Source organism: Daktulosphaira vitifoliae, unplaced genomic scaffold (genome assembly GCF_025091365.1).
Source record: "Daktulosphaira vitifoliae isolate Bord-2020 unplaced genomic scaffold, ASM2509136v1 Scaffold_185, whole genome shotgun sequence".
Classification (NCBI taxonomy): domain Eukaryota; kingdom Metazoa; phylum Arthropoda; class Insecta; order Hemiptera; family Phylloxeridae; genus Daktulosphaira; species Daktulosphaira vitifoliae.
Window position 1 is genome coordinate 555 of NW_026099753.1, and position 22,968 is coordinate 23,522.

Sequence of the window (22,968 nt, forward strand, 5' to 3'; positions counted from 1 at the left end):
ACACACCTTCATTACTGTCCAGGCGCACTCAGACAACTGCTTTGCTTAAGCATGTACGTTATCAAATTCTGCCAAACCTACCCTTTTACATGGTATATTAACTGAATTTAATTAAAGCATGCTGCCAGTTGCAATTTTGGGTTTCATTATTGTCCCTTAGATTAAATTTCATTTAATTTCAATCATAACTTCAATAATGAAAAGTTCAATACAAAATGTCTTTACATAACTCCATGAACATTTTAAATTTAATCATCATCTACATCGATGGAGTAAGAATTTCAAGGATAACAACAGTAACCTTTTTGTTCTTAAATGTTGGTATTACTGGAACCTAAATAGATATTTATATTTGATCAGCTTACGACTGGTTAAGTATAGTTGATTATTATTTTTATTATTGATTTATATATACTTTATAAATAGAGATATATTTATGAAATAAAAGTTCAACATATAACACATTCAATTTTCTATAGATTATAAAAAATAGTATTATGAATGAATACCAAAATAATTTTTCCATATTTTGACTGAAAGTGTACTTAATTTTTATATACAACGCAAGTCTTTGGTTTCATTATAAAATTATTTAAATGTTAAAAGAGACAACATCAAAAATATAGAGAATTCTTTTCATTCTTAATTTATACATTGTGAAATGTTCTTACATATTTTATAAGCTTTCTATTTATTTTTAAACATTATGGCTAATCTTAAATGGCAACATTTTAAATTTTGAGCACAAATAGACTTCTTTGAAATAAACCAATTTAAAAAACAGTTATGAAAAGTATGTTGTAAATGGATAATAATCTAAATAAAAGAGAGTTTTTATATTTCTTAATTTTTTTGACATTGTAGCGATAAGTGTGTAAAAAAAACAGCAAAATATTCTAAAATGTTAAAAATAAGTGTATATTCAATATCTTACCTTGTTTGTTGATTATCTAACTATATTTTTATTTGTACATGAGAGATTTTTTTCTATTTTTCTATTTATATAATTTCATTTTTCATTCAAATAAAGTGTCATTTTTTAATTAATAAAATAAAATAAAAAAAAATATTCAATTTTTAATCCATTCAAAGATACCATTACAGTTATACACTCTTAGTGAAATAATTTGAACCATACACATAAAAATGAACGGAATAACACAATTTAATACTTATTTGACAATTACTAACTATACATTTTTTACGATTAATTATTTATATTAAGATTTATCTCATTTATAACTCAATTAAAATTTAACTCTTATGCGTAGAAATAATCGCATTACCACATCTGCGCTATTCTGTAGACAGCTTATTGCAAATAGTTTAATTATATCATTTGTAATGCACACATGTGTGTACCTATATTGCATATGCAATGTGCCGTTTCATATTCAGCCTGCAAGAGCAAACGGATTTGTGTAATTTCAAAATACTCGATCCGCTCAATAAATGATTTATTTATTCAACAAGTAACAGTAATATGTCACCGATAACATAAATCTAACTAAACTTTATAATAGAAGACATAATGAGTTACATGATACATAATGGTATGGTTATTATAGCAATTTATACAGCTTTTAAGACTATACATTATAATTATAGTATTTTGATTTGTATATATATATTTATCAAATATAAACTTAATAATAGCTCATAAAATATGAATAAAAACAAAACATTTGTAAATATTTGAATGGTACAAAAACAATAATTATGAAATCATAATTTCAATTTTTGTGAATTTTTTATGTATAATAAATTTACATTTTGTCATAAATCGTGTTTAACAAATTAACTATATGAATTATGTTTTTATACATTTAAAATAAAATNAATAAATTTACATTTCATCATCAATCTTGTTTAACAAATTAACTATATGAATTATGTTTTTATACATTTAAAATAAAATAAAATAAATATATTAATTAACTTTAACAAACTTTTTACAGTATTTTTACAAATTTCAATTAAGTAAAACAACAATCACGATTTCTGTTATTATTTCAATATACCAAAATGTCATTAATACACTGACGGTTACCTCAACCAAATGCNTTTCTGTTATTATTTCAATATACCAAAAAGTCATTAATACACTGACGGTTACCTCAACCAAATGCAAGCTACTAAAACAACTAAAAGTGACAGAAACGGCGATTTGGACACACCTAAACAAACAATAACAATAAAATCATTTGATTTATTTTCTAGTATATACTTATGGAACCATTTAATAAAAATTATTTTCAATAGATTGGTTTTGAATGTAAAATCAAAATATTTCTTTATGGAAATTAAAAAAATTGTACATCGTATATTTAATATACATTTACAAAATTAAATGTAATAAATAAATAGTATCAATTTATTTACAGTAGTTATATTTTCAAATTTTTTGTATAATTTTTTTTTAAATAAGATAAGTTAAATTGAAATAACAATTTGTCGTAATCAATTAAATTTCGTGTTCTTAGAATTTATAGTAAAAAAAAAACACTTAAAATAATATGGTATTATTAAAAAAAAAAATTAATAAAACAATGTTTTTCACGTTAACTCACAAGCGACTGCAATAGCTTAAGTGGTAAATTCATGGTTTTTTTGTTGTTGTGTTTTTGGTTTCAATTCTAAAAACTTTTAAATAATAATAAAAAAAATCATCTCTGTTAATCCAGTATACAAAAGTCTTCCATTGAAAATAATATTTTAAAAATAATTTATTTTTGGTAATATATTTGCTATACAAGTATATATAAATTAATAAATAATAAGTAAAATTCTATACGTTACTTATATCGGATAAGTGTATATAAAATTGACAGTTTTTTTGTGTTTACTTCAATATCTAAGTTATGTTCTACATTAATTCAATTTTAAAATTATTTTGTTCGTTATTTACTCGCGTATTGATAAATTATATTGTGAAAAAATATCAGTATTATGGAATACCTAGAACTTACTTTTGTTTATTTTTCTAAGTAAAGAAGAAATGTTTCTTAAAAAAAGAAAAAAATAGAGTTTAGTTATTTTTTAATTGTATTAATGTTACTATTCATTATATTAAATATGAAGAAATATGAATACGTAAAGCCATTTTTATAGCGTCTGTTGGCATACGAACGCATTATAATGCGACTGTCTTAATGTAAAATTTCTTTTTGGTGTTTTATTTTTAAAAACGTAATTATGTTCGGTTTATTATTTTTCTGAGAAGCACTTTTTACATGATTTTTTTCATCAAAAAGTTACTTAAAACTCTAAATGAGTTGAAAAATGATGTTAACTCTGAAAAATATCGTCTGTACTAAAAACCAATAAACCCGGTATCAATTGTGTTCCACTTGTTATAAATACACTAGACAGGAATTTCAGATAAGATAATTGATCCGACCAAAACATATAATAGAAAGAAAATGAAAATAAATGAGGTGGAAAATGGATAAATCTGACACCTGTTTTCAACCGATTGCCAATATCTTAAAAAAGTTTGGTCAACAAGGAAACTATAGGAAAACCTATTGCTAGCCTTTAATGGAAATGATAAACATCTGTGTTTATCGTAAGAGTTTGGATAAAAGCAAATGATAAATATTAAGTTTTACGGATTGGCGGTATGGTGGACAGTTTGCCTTTTTCTTATTTTTTTTTTTCTCATTGTATTTTACGCGTCTGTGTAGATTTTAAGATCGTGTGATATATACGCTATTGCAGAAACGCTACCAAACACACACACACACATTCACGGCAAACAAATAAATTGCCTTCTACACGACTGGAGACCATTACATTACAACCACTGGCGAGGAATATGTGCTGCCATCGCCGCCGCCTTTAATCCTCCTTAAACCTATTTTACACTACATTTTTCATCCAGCACTTCGTCGTCTATGAACACAACGTACACGTTCACGTGTAGGATCACAACGGACTTAATTCAACCCCCCACATCGGCGGGGCTCATTATTTTAAACATCATAAAGAATATCGTTAATAATTACCGTTAGGCGAAGACGAAAATGTACTCAAAATTGATGCGAGTCGAGGTTTCTCTTCGTCCAGTATTGTTTCTGTCGATGTACGGAAAACACCATATAAGTCGGCCACGCAACGAATACGCATTTTGCCTACCCTGAAACTATTTACTTCCAATTCCAATCCAACTGTTGTGGTCCGCATTTTGTGACCCCGACCGATCTCATAATCATCGTCTAACGAACGAGCGAAACTCGAGTTCATCTGAAACACATCATTGAAATCATCGCTATTAAATGATTAGAAATGAATTGATAAATCATTTTACACGCAGGCTTCATAAGGATCATCGTATGTCAACAGCGAAAAATAAGTTATTTTTATACGAATATCGACAACAATGGTAACAATGTTCTAATGGTTTTGTGTAGCAATTATAATTATTAAAATCACTGTTAAAGTAACAGATGATTGTTATGGCGTTCTAATTTAGTTATTTGAATAAACAACAATTTAATTATGATTCTAAATTAATTATCAAGTCACTCTATGGTTTAGATGACGAAAATATTAAAAACATTGACAATAATGATTTTTTGTTTTTATTATTTCAATTCACCATTATAAATTGTTTAAATGCTGAACCGTATTAAGTGCTACCATAAGATATAAATATATTCTGAAAATTATTACTTAAAAGTTAATAAAATTATTTATAGTTGGTGAACCTTAAAGAATCATCTCAACAATTACTGCTTGATGCGATTAGTTATTTTTTCTTATTTTTCATAGATGAGAGTTAGTGAAATAATTTTTAATTTGAGCAAGGATCGAAACAAAGTTTTGAACAAGTTAAATGATATAACGTTCACCCAATTATTGGCAGTTTAACAATAATTTACTATATATATAGTTTATAAGTATTATTACTACAATAGTATTAACAATAAGTGCAGATATTAATTTTGATTCTTAAAGAAAACTATTGTGGTTTAAGTAATTTGATTCATTTTAAAAGATAAACAAAATATAACTTAATTTAATATAGTGCCGAAAAAATAGTAAATGAATTTTCATAGAACTTTTTCATATTTGCCATCCGTAGTTATAATAAATGGTTTTCATATTTATGAGATATAAGTTTAAAACTAATCAGTTTTTAGAATTGTTTCTTTGAAAATTTGTTTTAAGAAATTTTATATTATTATTAAATTCTTTTTATAATACACTAAATAATAACCAAAGATTTTTTATTTCAATTATAAATATTAAAATTTAACTTTTTTTTTTACTTTAAGAAGATTTTTACAATATATAAATGCGTATAATTGTTTACCATTATTGAAGTATATTTAAATAAAACGTATGTTTCTAAATTATGCGATCTTTTAAGAAAAGAAATTAATATTTAAATCTTAGTTTTCGGAACATAAAAGAGTTCATAAGTTTTTTCCTAGAAATTTTAATCAATATTCGGAAACTTTTATTACAAAATACGAAAAAAAATTTAATATAATGTCGATCAAGTTAAATAATGCAATTTATATTATTTACTTAATACAAATTTATATTTTTAGTTTTATATTATCTAGGAAAATCTTGTTGAAGGAAGTATTACAATTTTTATTACTTTTATTAAGTGGTTTTTTTGTTAGATAAATTTTTTTTTTATACACTTGATGATTACAATTTGTTATTTGCAATTATAAAAAACGTTTCGTTGGCTTAACAATACTTCAATTTTTATTTTTAGCAATACTAATTTTTTTTTTTTAATAATTTCAACAGTATTTATTGCTATTTTTTGTATAAAAGACCTTTAAATTATTTAAAAACATTAAAATATCATTTCATTTTTGGTAAAATTAGCCAATTTTGTAATAATTTTCATAGAAACGGAATGCTTACACCATTCTAGGTTACTTCAAAACATAGTATTTTAATGTAATATGTGATTAAAAAAAGAATAATGTTATAATAAATTATCCTTTATAAATAATCAAACATTAAGGTCAAAGAATAAATAATTTTTGGTAGATATGATTAATTTTTTTTTAAATATTTTTCAAATACGCATCGAAGTGTTTTGCAACAGTAATTTAATCATTCAGATTTCAATCAACACTAATCTAAAAATTGCAACGATTCCACTTTACTGGATCACTACTACACTTCGCTTTTTAAATAAAAACTAACATCATTTTAACTCTGGTTTTTATCATTTCAAAGAATCAGATCAAAGTCTAGACCAGTTGTTTTATAAATGAAAGCTTATCCTAAAACTCTCTTAAATACGCAACTCATTTTAAGTATTTTATAAGCGTTGGGGTTTATACTCAATTATTGACAATAATCTGGTTTAAAAACTTTTTAAACAAATCCTATTAATTGTTTAATTACATATATGTTTCAACAGTTTAAAAGTGTTTCTTGTATACATCTTAAGTTGTATTTACTTTATCCTATATAGAACATTAATACATTTTATATGAACTAGTTATTTGTTGTATCTATGTTGTACATTTATCTAGTATTGAATTATTCTAATAAAAAATTATTTATCAATAAATTAATTTTTTTATTAATACCTAATTATAGTAGAACATTATTACTACTTAATTTTCATAAAATATAACAAATTGTTTGAAAAACAAAATTATTTTTCCCGTAAAATATTCATTTTACGGAATTTAAAATTTTAAATTAATAAGTAGTAGTATTTAAACTTAAAATTCGTCTATTTTTAATTAAAGGTTAAGTAAAAAATCTGAACAGTTGGTTGTATACGAATTTTATACAACATTCAAACGTATACAACTGTTTAAAATTTGTACTCCGTGATAAGTTGTTATTAATCGTTTAAACATAGAAATAAATTGTAATTACTAAATGCAATGGTTTTTTTTAGAATCTAGGAAATTTAAAAATAAAGCATTGACTGAGTAAATAGCAAATGTTAAATAACTTAAAAAACAACTGTATCGTGAAAGAAGGTCAATATTGTTGACTTTTTAAGTTTAAAACTTGTAATTACTCACATAATTTGACATAAATAATATAACGAACTGTTTTCATACACCAAAAAAACAAATTGTTAAAAGTACTAGTGTTAAAACATTTTTATGACACGATACAGCTTTCTTAAATATAAAAAATAACCGAAGTTATAAAATAAATTGATATACTTGTAATTGTTATAGACAAATAAATGTACTAATATTTTCAAATATTTTTATTCTTTATGAAAAACAAATTTGATTTGTTTATTAAAAAAAATATTTAAATTTATGGTCAATCGAATAACAATAGTTTCTCTTTTATATTATTTTTTTCAGTTGCTAATAATTTAATAGGCACATAAATATACCATCATTTTGTTATTAATTTTCATTTTTTTATAAAAAAAAAGTTGTGTTTAAAAATAATATAACTATATTTTATAAATGTTTTTTAATTAATATTTTGAATGTTATTAGCTTTGACGCGAAGCTGAGGAGGTATTGGTTTTACTATGATGTGTTTTATTTTTTTTGTGTGTCTGTTATTACTTTTTCTCAGTTCTCACTGAACCGATTTCTTTCAACGATACGTCAAAAGATCACAAATCGTATCTAGTCCATGACATTATCCCCAAAACTTGAAAAAATTTCCCTTGTTCCCCGTAAATGAGAGAAACCTCCAAAAACATTACAAATTTAATAATCGCTAATTTTCGAAATTTTTTTTACTTAAAACTGCCATAACTTGTTTAAAAATAACCAAATCTTTATAATTTTTTATAGATGCATGATGTCTTTACCTATCATTTGATATATTTTTTTATAAATCTGATCCTTTACCTGTTGACAGGGAGGGATTGAAAGTGTTCCGGAAATACTGACACTTTTATATATACCTTAAATTAAAGCTTATGCAATATATTTTAATATGAAAAAAAAAAAATTTCGGACTATATTTTGTTTTCATGGTGAAAACGAACTTTAAAGTTAAAAAAAAAAAGTTTTTTGTAAAAAAATTCTTTTTTACATTTTAACTTTGTAAAGCTATAACATTTTGAAAAATGTATTGATCATTATATTTCTTTTTTAAATAAGTACTATTTATATTTATATATTATTAATATACATATATATATATATATTTATTTATTTATTCATATATTACGCTAATAAATCATAAAATTTGTAATTAGAATATAAATAACGAAATAAGAGATCATGTAGCTTTTGGAATAATCCATTTTTTTTTTAAATTTAACATAACCTACAGATTTGTATCGAAGTGTCTTTTATGATAGTGATTTTAATCATTGTGAGATATCATTTATACTGGATCCATCTATGCCACGTCCCCATTGTGCCGCGACCCCACTGTGCTGGGTTTTTTATTAATAAAATAAAAGAAAGAAAACATTAAATTTATATTTAAGATAATTACATCGATTTCAATTAATTATATAGTGATTGTTTAACTATGACTTCAGCATAATCTTTAAAAATATATAACACATAAATTATGATTATTTTACATTATATAATTAAAAAAAAAAAAAAAATTATTCCTATCCTTCCTTTTATTTTAAAATTTCAATAACTTTTAAATATATATATATAAGCATTTTTATAGGAAGGTGGAAGAGAAAAAGAAGTTTGTTAGTGCTTAGAGATAAAAATAAATAGACTCGCGCTTCACCTGCAGTCTTCTTTAATAAAGAGCGATTAATTTCCAAAATTATTTGTCATTATTTTATGACTTTTACATATATTATTATTTTTTTGTCCTTGCACCACTGTGGCACTAGTATTAAATGTCCCCCTACCCATATTAGTATATATATAAGATTTTATGATTTATGTTAATTATTTATATTATTTAAATATATTTTACTCATTTCATACAGCCTACTTCCCTTTAATTAGAATTAGAATTAGAAAAAATTAGTCTGTACAATTTTCTTACCCATTTATCATTGAGATACCAAGTAACGTTCGATGGTGGACTGGATGGTGGTGATGTACAATTACCCTTCAACTTGTCACCAATTGTGTAATGCCGCTTTTCAAGTGACAGTATTGGTCGTCCAATCGGAGGATCTGTAAAACACAGCAAAACATAAATAAAAACTTTTTTTTATTTTCAAAGTTCTAAGAGCAACTTAAGATCCGAGTATTGCTTTGTGGCTTATAAACTTCTTAGGATTTGATATTAAACTTCGATTAATTTTAAGTCAATATTAACAGAATTCATTAATGAAATTTGAATGACAACCAGAGTAAAACATTGTTAAACTCTTAGGAGGAACTACTTTTCAAGCTTCTATTTCAGTTAAGATCTGTCTTAAAGAGTTGATTTAGGAAAAAAAGTTGAAAACAATGAATAACGAAATGTTAACGATTTATCCCATTCTCGAGATGAATACAATTTTAATCAACAGTTTTAACATACTATATTATAAAAATAAAAACTAAAACTTAATGAAACTATTTATTTTAAAGTTTTATTCAACTGGGAAAAGTATTAATGAAATAATTAATAGGTCTCTCTCCAGATTAAAAATTTACCCTTATACAAGTGGATTGATTTATCGTTTGTCAATTCGTTAGGTTTCTTCTAAAATAATAATGAAAAAAACAATCATTTTTACATCCTTATATTTTCCAAACTTAATATGTTACAAAAGCGGTGGCCCTCTTTCACATATTAAGGAGTCAAAGATAGTTTTTGGCTAAGAGCTATTGATGAACGGGACGAGTATTATGGCTGACTTGTACCAGATACCAGACAATCTCCTATAATAATAACAATTTTCAGAATTTTTTTTGGCATTGTCGAGTAGTATATATTTTTCAAATAAAAGTGGTTAAATATTTTTAACCTCTTATCCCTCATAATTGTATCAACTTGATTTTTTTAATGGCAATTTAGATATTTGTTAAATGTATTAAACGTGAAAAAATAGTCTCACCAAAAGAATTTCTTCAAAACTGTTTTTACATCTATTGGACAAGTAGTATGGTAGAGAAATGCTTAATGACGAAAAATAATATATCCTGGCATATCTTCCTCAGTCTATATATTAAAATATATTTAGTATAAAAATTTCAGATTAAAAAAATGTGTGAAATATTATCATTTTTAACATATTTCTCTACGCTTTTCAAAGATGAATTTTCACGATTATTTATAAAAAAAATTGAATAAATTCAACTTTTGAACAAAACCACCAAAAATCCTTATTCTATTTCGATATAGTTTATACAATTACTAAAGACTGCAATCGGGTCGGTCCATAAATATTTTGATAAAAATAATAATAATCTATTTTAGACAAAATCAATACGCGATCATATTTAAATAAACAAGCTTAAATAAAAATCATTGAATGTAAGGTAGAAGTATGTGTAAATATATATTTTATTTATTTAATTAAAGATAAATTTGCGCTGCTTTAGTATCAAATTTTTTTCGTTACTATAGTTGTAAAAAAATTTGTTTGTTTTATATATTTGATATTCTTTTTTAATTTCGGTACTAAAAACGCAAAATAATCAAAATATTACTTGAATTTCGAAATATGAAATATAAAATTTTGTATTTAGCTTATTGGTTTCCTGGAAAAATATATAACTTACGTAAGAATGCCTATAACCTGACAAAAAAAAAAATCAAACGCTAAAGTTATGAGCCTTGATAATTACTTACTTATTAAAAGATATTTGGCAATAATACTTTGTACTTAATTTTGCTCCTCAACTTAACCTATTTGTTTGCCTCATCATCATATAACCATAATTGATTCCTCTTATCTTAAGTTTAAGATAGCAAACCGTACTAATGCCTTAATGGTTGTTAGTAATGTGATCTGAGAAAATTGCAGGTGTCCCTTAGATGGGTGGCGCATGTGATGTATAAGACCAACCATTTATTTTAGTAAGAAAATTAAAAAATTAAATAAAATATTCGGTAATCAAATTTGTAAATTCTTTGTATGGTTTTACTTATTATCAATTAAAATTGACAACACTTATGTCCTAATGCTATTAATAAAAATGTATCAAATTAAATATTAAAACTCTCTAATAATTGTTTCTTTTAAAATAAAGTCACTTGACTTTTAAAATTCTATATAGAAAAAAAGATTGCTAATAAACCTAAATCTTCAAAGTACATCAGGCTAAAAAAAAAAGAAAGTCATATATGATCAAATTGTAGTCGATTTATTGTTTCAAAGCTTATCAAGAATGATACGTTTAAGCACCAAGTTATTATATAAACCACATACACTCGTCATTATGTTATTATTATCTTTGACTGATAATGACTAAAAAACAATTTCAATGCTAGTTGACAACTCTCATTTTACTTTTTAAATATGAATTCAAAACAACATATTATATTAATGTATATTTTTTATCAAAATTCACCACCAAAATTAAATAGTATAAAAAACAACTGACCGATTTTTATCAGACCAAATAACTACTTCTATAGTGTCGATTTTAAAAAAGATAATGATATAAAACCGTATACTCAAAAAATATTTATCCAAGCTAGTCGTTAATGCCAGCTGGGGTTTGTAGTTTAAACGAACGTCATCTTGTGTAGATTTTAATCCTGAGAACACAATTTTGTCTACAAAAACTTGAAGAAATCCAAAACAAATAAAATGACAAATAGTATGAGAAAACATGTTTTGAGCTTTCAGTTTAATTTGAAAAATGTGGTAACATTATTCTCTTTCCCCTGAAATACACTATGACTTTAACAGATAAAAACAACTAGAATTATATTTTTGCGTCCTGGTTTTTATTAAATGTTTTTTCTTTTAAATTTGACTCAATATAGTAAAATATTTTTACAAAGCTAATTTTTTCAGTTTTTAGAATTGCATTAGAACACGCAAAGGATTATAATACCATTTAAAAACGAAAATATCTCGTTTTGAACTCTTTAGCTTTACCATGGAGAATTAAAGGCAATGCAAATTAGTTGAACGTGATTTTACTTCAAAAAAAGACCAACAAAACGAATTTTGACTGAAACTTTTATTTTGTTCTTTCCAAAATGCCAATCTACCGTATGTAATATATCGTATTGTATGTGCAATGCAACCACATCAATTCAAATTGATTTCGTATTTAATTTACAATAAATATTATAGTATATTATAAACTATATGTTGATTATTGGACAGCATCAACATATTAATTTAAAATATCTCTAATTCCGGAAAACTATTAGGGTTTAGTTTTATTAATAGAAACCTTATAGTTATAGTTAGTTTTTCGACCGTTTAGTAAATAAGTATTTACAGATAAATGCTCATTTTACAGCCATTTTAAATCTATAAAACAGATAAAGATAAAATTGATATATATATAGTATACTAATTATTTATAAACTCTAGTATAAATGATATAGAAAAAGGAACCCTAAAAAAATAATAATATCAATAAAAATAAGAACAAAAACTATTAAGTTTTACATTTATAATAATACAATTTTAAATACAAAGTAATTCATGAACTCACACAATAACTTTAAAAGTACAAAATATATTTTTATTATTCATAAGTCCTGTTCTATAATTTAAAAAATAAATAGTCCTAAACTTTTTCTTTTTTTAAAATACTATCTAATTAAGTTTTTCAAATTGAAACATAAAATAAACTATGGTAATATCTAATATAAAAATTAATAATGTAATTTTAGTCATAAAACAATGTTAAATAGTTATCAAATCTTGGATCATTTTGAAGTGTTTTTTAGTCGTTACAAAATCATTGATCTAATATTAAATCAATTATATACATAATATAGATTATAAAAGCTATTATACTTTTATATTATATTTTAGTATACTTTAAAAATTCTATTTTAAGTCTATTATTCATTTTATAAGACTTGAATTTTGTTTTGGTGGGATATAAAATATTTTTATTCATCAATATTGAGTAATGAAATAGATTTATTTTTATGCTCTATTTTGAGCATGGAATTAAAAAAAACTATTTTGATTTGTGTTAAAAGTCTAATATAACTGTAAATATTACATTTTATACTTATTTTGAAATAAATGAGGTTTATACATTATTTTATAAAATTTAATCTTTTAATTTTTTTTTTAATGTCTTAACTTAGGAGAAAAAAATGTATTCCTTCATTTCAAACTTTTTTGTTTACTCATTTTAATTAAATATTGCCATATTAAATATTAGTATTTTTTTAAGTTATTGACTCTTTATTATAATAACTGAAGGTGGTTTGTTTATTTTTTCATATTCTATTTACGTATAAACTTTTCAGGTATTATTATGATCATAAAAATATTTTAACTCGAAATCAAAAGGTGACATTATTTAAATGAAAGAAATGACCCAATCATTGTGTTGTTTTATTTTTGAAAGACCGTCTGATTTGTCAAAAATGGTATGTGACAAAGGCTTTCCTTCAACCATGATGATTATTTTACTAAGTGGTTGTCAACCAGGATTTTTTGTAATTATTTCCACAAAATATTTCAAACTATACTGCAATGTAAATTGGCTAGTTGAAAACAGTATTACATAAAAGAAACTGCATAAATCATGATTCCTCGTAGAACGATAACGAGTACTTCTAATAAATAAACTACTTCTAATTCATATTCATGAATGCAATTATTATGAATATAGAATATTTTTAATTACCATTTGATGAATTTTAATTAAAATTTTTTTGTATGTTTGAAAATAATGAATTCTAATATCTCAAAAAGTAGTAATACAAATATAGTTAACTACCAGTCACAATTTTATTTTTCTCTTGATAAACTTTGCAATAGTTTATAAAAATAAATTAAATTAAATCTATACGTTATTATAAAAAAATCATTATATAACGAAAAAATCGGGGTAGTATGCTTATTAAATCATTACATATATATGTATGTATGTATGTATGTATGTAGTTGGAGAGCTAACACTAATCTAACGACGATTTCAAACTGATAACAGTGAGTTTTTTGGGGAGGTAAAAAACTGATAAAAAATCAATTTTAATTGTATTTATTTTCCCCATTTTACTTATCAAAAATTCAGTTTCAGAAATAATGAGTTGTTGACACTATTTTGTGAAAAAAGATTCACTCTCGAATTATCTTTATAAAAAAAAGACGAACAGTCAATAATACGAATTAAAGATGGTTCTTGGAATTTGTGACTTTACAAACGATCGCTAATTTCAAGTTTATATAAATATTTAAATTTATCTCAATCTAAAAGTACAAAGGGGTCAACTTTTTTAAATATAAAATTTTATATGAAGCATATGGGAATATATGATTTAGGGGTCGATAAATTTATTGTTTGTTTGTAGGGGCTCAGTAAAAATTTTACAAATTATAATATGCGATTATATGCTGAAAAATTTATTGGATATCAAAGAAATATATTTAAGTGCTTATTATACCCCTTAAAATAACATGTTTTAATATTATATATTTTAACAATGTGAAACATCGAAAATAAAATTTTAAATGTTTAGACTAAGAATTCTTCCATCAATATCAGTAATAGATACCTCCATAACGGTTTTATTTAAATAACAATTTTAACCCGGCAAACCGTATTCATTTAGCACGAACTGATTTTTTTAAATTAAACTTATAAAACTATATATTGTTATAGTTATCTTAGATCAATTACACAAAGATCATTCAATATATAAATCCAGCAACTCTATAATTACTTTTATGTACTAAAAATAAAATTATATAAATTATTTAAAAAAAAAATAAATATTTTTCTCATCAATTTTTTAAAATTTTGAAATAAATAATTGATTGCTATTATTATATGTGACTGCTACTAAATGTTAGTTCGACCTAGTTATAACACTGTACTTACGGTCTACGTTTACAAAATTCATTTATGACATTTAGATTTTGAGATTTCATCATTATACACTTTGGCTGAACTTCTTTTGCCTCAATAAAATTCATATTTCTACACCTGAAGTTATAGCCTATGACTGATTTAAAGTCACCATAATAAGATTGAAGCTAATTAGAATTATATTTATATTTTTTTCAAAATAATAAGCAAAAAAAATTTAATAAATAATAATAACTTTTTTGGGGTACACATATCTAAATTTGACTTAGATACAAGAAGAGCTTATCACGGAAACATTCACATAATTACAATTTAGTTCGAAACCACTGTTAATTAAATATTAAAAAGTACAAAATTTTCTTATAAGATTTATATTAACAAAAAAAGTGACGTTAAAAATAATTATTATTTTTTATTTCAAGATAATGAATAAGTTACACGTTTTTATAATTTTATTCCGATGTGGAAATTATTATTCTCTCATTAAATTAGATTTTATAGCCATTATTTTGTCATAGGAAAATAAGTTTAATAAACCATTATGTGTCAGTCAAAGTTAGACCAAATCTGACATTGTGTTTCAATAATTTAATTGAATTTGGAAAGTTGGAAATTGTCGAACCTTAAATACAATTTTCAGTTAATTCGAATAAGTTTTTCATTCAATAAGTAATATTCACTAAACTTTATCCACCGACAACGTTTTCTAATACCTCACAAAGTTATGTTGAGTGAAGATTTAGAGCTTAGAGCATTTATAAAATTATAATGTCTCACACATGATATGGTTTTTATACTTACATACGACGTGCAACCACGCTGATACAATTTTCGTGTGAAATGAAGGAGCGTCTGCTGACACTTCACATCGATATTTGTCTGATAAGTACCTTTGAACATCTCTGAGAACCACTTGATTAGGACCGGACTGACTAACCTAAAATTTCAATAGGATAATATAATTTTACTACACTAGTTTAATATAATTAACATTCGCTTTAGTAATTCCGTAACACTACATTAAACTTGAAAACAAGGTAAACATTATTAATTACAATACTAGCTACTACGAAATTTTTTGATAGATCGATTTAACGGGGATGGCCATTTTCAATTAAAATTACCTTCTTTCTTATCAGCGAGTTCGATTTTGGCCAAAAGTCATTTCCAATTTTCGCAAAAATANGCGAGTTCGATTTTCGCCAAAAGTCATTTCCAATTTTCGCAAAAATAAGTTTAAATAATTTATTTAGTATTATTGATAATGTTCACAGAAATTTAGGATAATATTATAAGTAGTTTTAATACTTTTAAATGGTAAATTGTTATATTTAATATATAATTAAGCTAGTCAATATGTATGTATCCATTTAACAAAGTTAAGTGTTTACTTAAGAGTGTTAACTCTTATAAGAAGTAAGGATTGAATTAAAAATGTAACTAATGGCTCATATATTAAGAAATTTATAAAACTAAGAAATAAAAAAAATAATTTTCTTAACCTAAACAGTATTTTATGAGAAATCTAGTGATTTGCCCTAATAGTGTATATGGTTTCTTATAAAATATCAGACATAATATTCAATTATATTTTGGTGGAAAAGGAGGTGACCCAATTTAACTAGTTAATCTCATAAAGTTAATTTGATAATCTTTTTCTCTCGAAATGTTGCATTATAATTTGTATGCTAATGGTGAAAAATTTAACATATTAATGATTATAGATAAATATTTTAATAAATTCAAATACATTTTTATACAGTAAATATTTTATAAAACTTTTTTTTTTAATTTTATTAAAATCATAATACAAAACTCCAAATTTAAAAATACACTTATATCATTTGTTTTATTTTATCTAAAAAGAATTTCATTCAAAATTAATTTAATTTTTACTTTTTATAATGTTTAAACAAAAAAGAATAATAATAGTTTAATTTAATTAAACTTAATTTGATTTTTTTTTCATTGCCTGAAATAAAATGGTTGATAAAGACACCATTATGTCGTGTCCATAGAAACTTTAATTTATAAACATTCCATTGTTTCTTAATGTTATATTTTCTAAGATTCATCGGTTTTAGGAACATAAAAAAGTACTTGAATAATTTTGAAATATTTTGTTTGAACAAGATAAAGTTTTCCTTTCAATTTAAAAAAAACTTTTGCAGCACTATTCCAACGTGATGTCAAGTTTATAGAGGTTATGACGTGTAAAATGATTAGAAAATGGGAAGACCTCCAAAAAACGTCTTATGATACAACAAATAATAATAATAATAACATATCATAGCCAATATCCTATCAGCATAGAGTTTAAGTAAAAGAAAGCACATATAATATTCTTTGTGCTATTTACATTACACTCATTGTCTGTTGAAGGTAAGATACTACTTTTCAGAGATTTTTTCGTTTATAAATTAGCTATAAAAAGTTCATTAACGAAATACACAGGCAAACCAAATTTAACTGATAACTTAGTACGAGTACATATTAAGTTACAAGCATTTTAATATATATAGAGCGAGATAATAGTAAGTGCGGAAGCAGCTCTTACTGGTTTCTACTAATAACGTTTACCCACTTATACCTTATACCCATTCTTAACCACACTACAATTAAAATCTACATAGGTTTTCAGTCAAATAGTGATTTTGAACTTATAGGCGGGGAAGCGGTTGTTAAAAAATAATTTTATACATTTATACTAGTTTGAATGAAAGTAAGGGAATGGTTGTGTTCAGGCAAAAATGAAATTATAGGAAAACATGAATAATACGGTTGCCATTTGCATCAATGAACAGGTGATAAATCTCCATTGTATACCAATGTGTATTTCGATGCCGTTATGCTTTACACCGCACCAAAAGTTAATCGCACGCCGTTTTAAATTCAAACATGTATTACTGATTTAAATAGGCCCTAACACGTTTATTGCACAACCATAATATTATTACAGTCATACATTAAACTTTAGTTGTGATGTACTCAATGACCTATGTATGAACCGCTTTGTAAGAATATTTTGACGATATAGCGATCGCTAATTAATAAATTTTAAAGGCAATAAAAATACGAAGGGTTGAATGCCGTAGATTTCAAAACTGAATTGTTTGCATGCTTCGTGAAAAAAATCAATTCCGTTTTAATTGGCTTTGTAAATTAGTGTTTTATGTAGAAATATTAAACCATCAAAGCTTTTGGAGCAAAATGCGTTTGTAATTTTATAATAAAAAACATCATACAAAATAATTGATATAAAAATTATTATTTTCATTTCGTTTTGTTAAAACTTATTTTATTTGATTAACTTTAAAAAAACCTCTCGATTACTTACGTCTACGTTGATTCCAGGCCACGGAAACACTCGTGTATGTGGCAATTCTTTCGGTACATACCTGAAGAACTCTTTACTGCCTTTGTACCATTTAACTGTGTACAAAGGATCGGTTCCCAAATTATACGTACACGTCATTTTGACAGATTCGCCAGACGCGACGGCTGCTGGCATAGTTATGCTCATATTTGATATTCCCTGACATTCTGTAAATAAATTAGATTACAATTAATAATTGTTTAACTACGCACATCGTTGAAATTATGCATGATTTAAATGTCAATAACTTGAAATTTGCATATCTTTTTCGTTTAAACTTAACTGTATCTTAATGGGAAAATTTAGTCAGTTATGGAAAATTCGGTACTTAATATACACCTTAAACGATTTTAGATTACTGCATTTTCAACCTCATAAATTGTCTGTAGAAACTATCGACGGAATTCACTATGCCATCTACAAAACCATATACTTCAAATTAATTCACACATTTTTGAATTAGAGCACATAAGCAATAATATTTTGTTTAAAAATAAACGTATTATCTTCAAAAATTTCTTATTTTTCAATAAGTGTTAAAACAATTTGAAATGGCTCCAAATATTGTTTTGTTGTGCAAATTCTAATACTTCTTATTCTATTTAAGTATTACTTTAAGAATTTTAAATAAACTACATTTCTATACAATTCAACGTTTACTTACTGTAAATTTNAAACAATTTGAAATGGCTTCAAATATTGTTTTGTTGTGCAAATTCTAATACTTCTTATTCTATTTAGGTATTACTTTAAGAATTTTAAATAAACTACATTTCTATACAATTCAACGTTTACTTACTGTAAATTTTCATACTCGGTGTGTATGAAAATCGATTTAAATGTTTCAACCTACCTTTTCGATAATAAAACAAGATATTTGATAGCGTTTTTATTTTATTTCAAATAATACTTTTCTTGAAATACTTATTTCATCCATGTGCAAAAACAAGATTACCATTTTTATGTATTTTACTACCAATTCTATTTTATAACAACAAACTTCTATTAATTTTTTTCCAAATCATTGGCTGAATTTATGTTTTAAATAATAGATATTTAAATAAATATAGAAATAATGAAAAAAAATGTTTAATTTTTCGATAAGAAATAACTTGATTAAATCAGTGATTTAGATTTTATTAAATCAACTTAACTATAAACTATTAAAATTAAACTAATAAAAAATACAAATACTATGCATTGTATTCCATTATTTTACAAGTGAAATAACACAATTTATTTAGCAAATGCCAATGGCATTATTCTTTGTTGTTTTCTCATAATACAATTTTCATTCATTTAATTTAAAAAATAAAAAGAATTGTGATGATGACAACCTATCATNTAATTTAAAAAATAAAAATAATTGTGATGATGACAACCTATCATTTTACTGAACGTACCTAACATTTTAAGAAAATTCAGTCATTTTAAACTAAATCAAAAAATTACTCTTCATTTATTCAGTAGTGCGAGTATGATGTTAAGGTAACTATAAACGCCCAAAAACTTTTTTAATGTTGGATAAATTTACATAAGCTCAGATATCATACATAAATAACAACCTTAATAACCATTATAAACATTTTTCAAAAATAATTACGTTGTTAAACCTACGACAACCTTGTGAATTAACATCCGTTAAAAATATAAGAACGGCTTACTTAAAAACGCAATACAAGAATTTTATAAAAGTAATGTAATATAAAGTGTATATAAATTTTAATGAAATAACCAAATGTTTATTTATAAGTAGTATTTATGCGAATTGTTGTACTATTATGACTTGATATTGAATTATTTTAAATAAAAAAAAATGTATATAATATCAGTGAAAATAATAAATAAAAATTCATAAAACATCCGTTACATAACAACTCATCAGAGGCTAATCTAATAAATATTTTCGTTTTACACAAAATTATATAATATTTTAAATATCAATATACTTATCGAAATAAAATTGAAACTATCTTGCTGGCTTATATTTTTAGTACTTACAAAAGTTTTTTTATTGAATAAAATACTATTATTTTTCTACATAACTTGTAATTTACTTTTTTAGCTCAAGGAAAAACAATATTGTTTTAATTCAAAAGAATAGAATTAATTGGCTTTAGATTATATAGTACAAACGCAATTATTTTTCTCCGAATCATGCAAAGTATTGTAAGGCATATGAAAAAATATCGGAATCATTGAAATAAAAAGTAACGCAAAGGACTAAAAAATAAATAATAGAGTTCCATCAGAAAAACCTTTTTGTAATTATTTTAACCTTCCAAATAAAAATAAATAATTATGTTTTGTTCTCAATATTGTTTTATGCAAGTTTATGGATATAATAAATTTAAAATGATTATTTTTTTTAACAAACAGAACATCATATGGTGTATATAGGTATTGAATGTATATATTTTTTAATACTAACAAATACAATTTTTCATAACTCATATTTTTAATTTGTACCTTTATAGAATAAATGAATTTATATTGTGTTAGTCTAAAGCTAAAACTGTTATATTCTATAAACATATTAAATAATAAGCGATAAATATAATAATAGCGATTTAAGATTTGACAAATATTAAATCAATAAAAAAAGAAATTGAAAAGTAACTTAAAATTAAATTTATTTTTAGTACACAAGACATTATTTAAAATTTAAAATTAGTTATGAAAAAAAAAAAAAAATTATCAATTTCACGTTATTAAATTAATTGAGTTAAACCTTCTTCTGTTCATTATATTTTTATAATGAATAATATACCCCCAAAGTAGTTACATCATTACAGCTCTCTTTCTCGACAACATTTTAGTGCTCTAGCCTTATTTCCGACAAATATTTTATTAAAAATTTATCCAAATGACACTATTTTTAAAAGTATGTCATTATGATTGATTTTAGAAATTAAACTGTTTTTGTAAGAGAAATTGTAACCTAGAAAAATAAATTTTGTTTGGTGAGAATCTATGCAATCCCGAATAATACAACGTTCTTGTAGTCAGTGCTTTGTTCGCGTCGTTTAAAGGAAGCCACACGCTTTATAAAAACACATTAAGCACTGAATTTATTATAATATGATGTACATTACCAAAAATCCATTACTTGATAACGATGTGGTGGCAGAGGTATAGGGTGTTTACATTAAGTGACAACGCTCGGCAGATTGTCGACATACAGGCGAAGGTGAAAGTGAACAAGAAAGGCAAAGGATGGAAACGGCAGACAAAAACATCGCACTCGGTTGTCAATAGCATACCTCTTGCTCTTTAATATATCGGTCCACCCACACATATGCTCTGACATACATTACCCGCCCGGCAAACAGCTTTGCTTACTCCTTTAAACTTACCGCAAGAACCACAACAAATACGTTATAATAACAATCTATTAGTTTTTCATTCAGAAACGATCTGGCGAGGGAGCGTTTTAATTTTAAGTAAACCCGAACAAACGAAAAAAGAATCCCAAGAGTTAATAAACAATATAAGTATATACCATTTCAAATTGTTCACCGGTACGTTTTTATCACATTTCAGAAAACATCTTAAAACAGTATAACAAGTTCAAATTTCGTGATAATTTTTCCTCATAAAAAAAATATCTATATTTTCAATGGTATCTCTTTAAAAAAATATAAAATATTTTTACCATATATCGTATATAAAATAAATATAATACAAGCATATTATTGAAGTAGAATACATTTTAAAATAAGTTTATAAAGTTTTATGTTCAATATTTTGTATTTCCAGTATTTTTTTGCCAACACAATATTAATCAAAAACTAAAATCAAAATAAAATATAAATTGAGTGTTACATAAGATACTATTCTATACACTATTATTACATGTATCAGCATTGTATTGTCGTATAAAACTGCCATATATTCGCATAGTAGCATCAAGTTTCAAATTCTATAATGTAGTTTATAATACCTAGACAATTACGCGTTCACTTAGGTGTAATTATTTTTGAGATAATAGTTGCCAAAGTAAGGCTGAAAGAAACGCTTACTTAAAGTATCAAATTTCTCGATGAATCTATGAGTTTTTGTCGAGTCCATTTTGTCTATGAATAAAAATATAGCGTACTAGTAATTATTCAGGTGGCATAGTACTGTACTTACCAGTAAATTTTAAGATAAAATTTAGACATTGTAATCTATTTCAGAATGATGTAATGAAGTAGATAAAAATCAATTTTTATATTGCATAATGTATTTGATATAGTAAATGAATGCAATCATTAAGCAAACATAAATCAGTACTAAACAACATCAACAATACGTAGTGTTGTATTTTGTTGTCAATCCGTGAATGTTTAACTACAAAATGAGCATGTTTGTATAAGGAAACGGTTTACAAAAATTGTATCTATTTAATTAAATTCAATTGTAAGTACGACAGGAGAAATATAGTTGAGCTCAACATAAATATATTTAAACCAACATAAAACTAAAATTTAAAAAAACAATAGCTTATTTTTATGTAGTCTACATTTTTTACAAATTATCCCATTTATATTATAATTTGGTCAACAAATATCACTCAATAAATGACTATACATTTTATAACAGGAATACTAAATTACTGAGTCGTTTTATGGGGATTTAGTATGCTAAAATGATAAGCATGGTTGTAGCTCAAAAAAAGTAGAAAAAACCTTTCAAAACATTGTTAGGAACGGAAAATAAAAAACTTTGGTCAAGTATATCATTCTGAAATCCCGA

General features: G+C 24.3%; 1 protein-coding gene across 3 annotated transcripts; it reads right to left on the reverse strand.

The window, feature by feature from the left end:
• Positions 1-1,845: 1,845 nt before the first annotated feature.
• On the reverse strand, positions 1,846-18,637 carry LOC126909207 (uncharacterized). Of its 3 annotated transcripts, XR_007704961.1 has the most exons (8): positions 18,515-18,637; positions 18,193-18,398; positions 15,657-15,792; positions 8,941-9,074; positions 4,008-4,245; positions 2,571-2,643; positions 2,117-2,177; positions 1,846-2,050 (listed from the first exon to the last, which is right to left on the reverse strand). XR_007704961.1 is itself a non-coding variant. In XM_050691623.1 (7 exons), the coding sequence occupies exons 2-7, from the start codon at positions 18,376-18,378 to the stop codon at positions 2,047-2,049; spliced, it is 759 nt and encodes a 252-aa protein (XP_050547580.1). In that variant the 5' UTR covers positions 18,379-18,398; positions 18,515-18,633; the 3' UTR covers positions 1,846-2,046. The 3 variants fall into 3 exon arrangements, 2 of the variants coding, with proteins under 2 accessions (XP_050547580.1, XP_050547581.1); XM_050691623.1 differs by lacking the exon at positions 2,571-2,643 and having other exon boundaries at positions 18,515-18,633; XM_050691624.1 differs by lacking the exon at positions 1,846-2,050 and having other exon boundaries at positions 2,073-2,177.
• Positions 18,638-22,968: the final 4,331 nt, after the last annotated feature.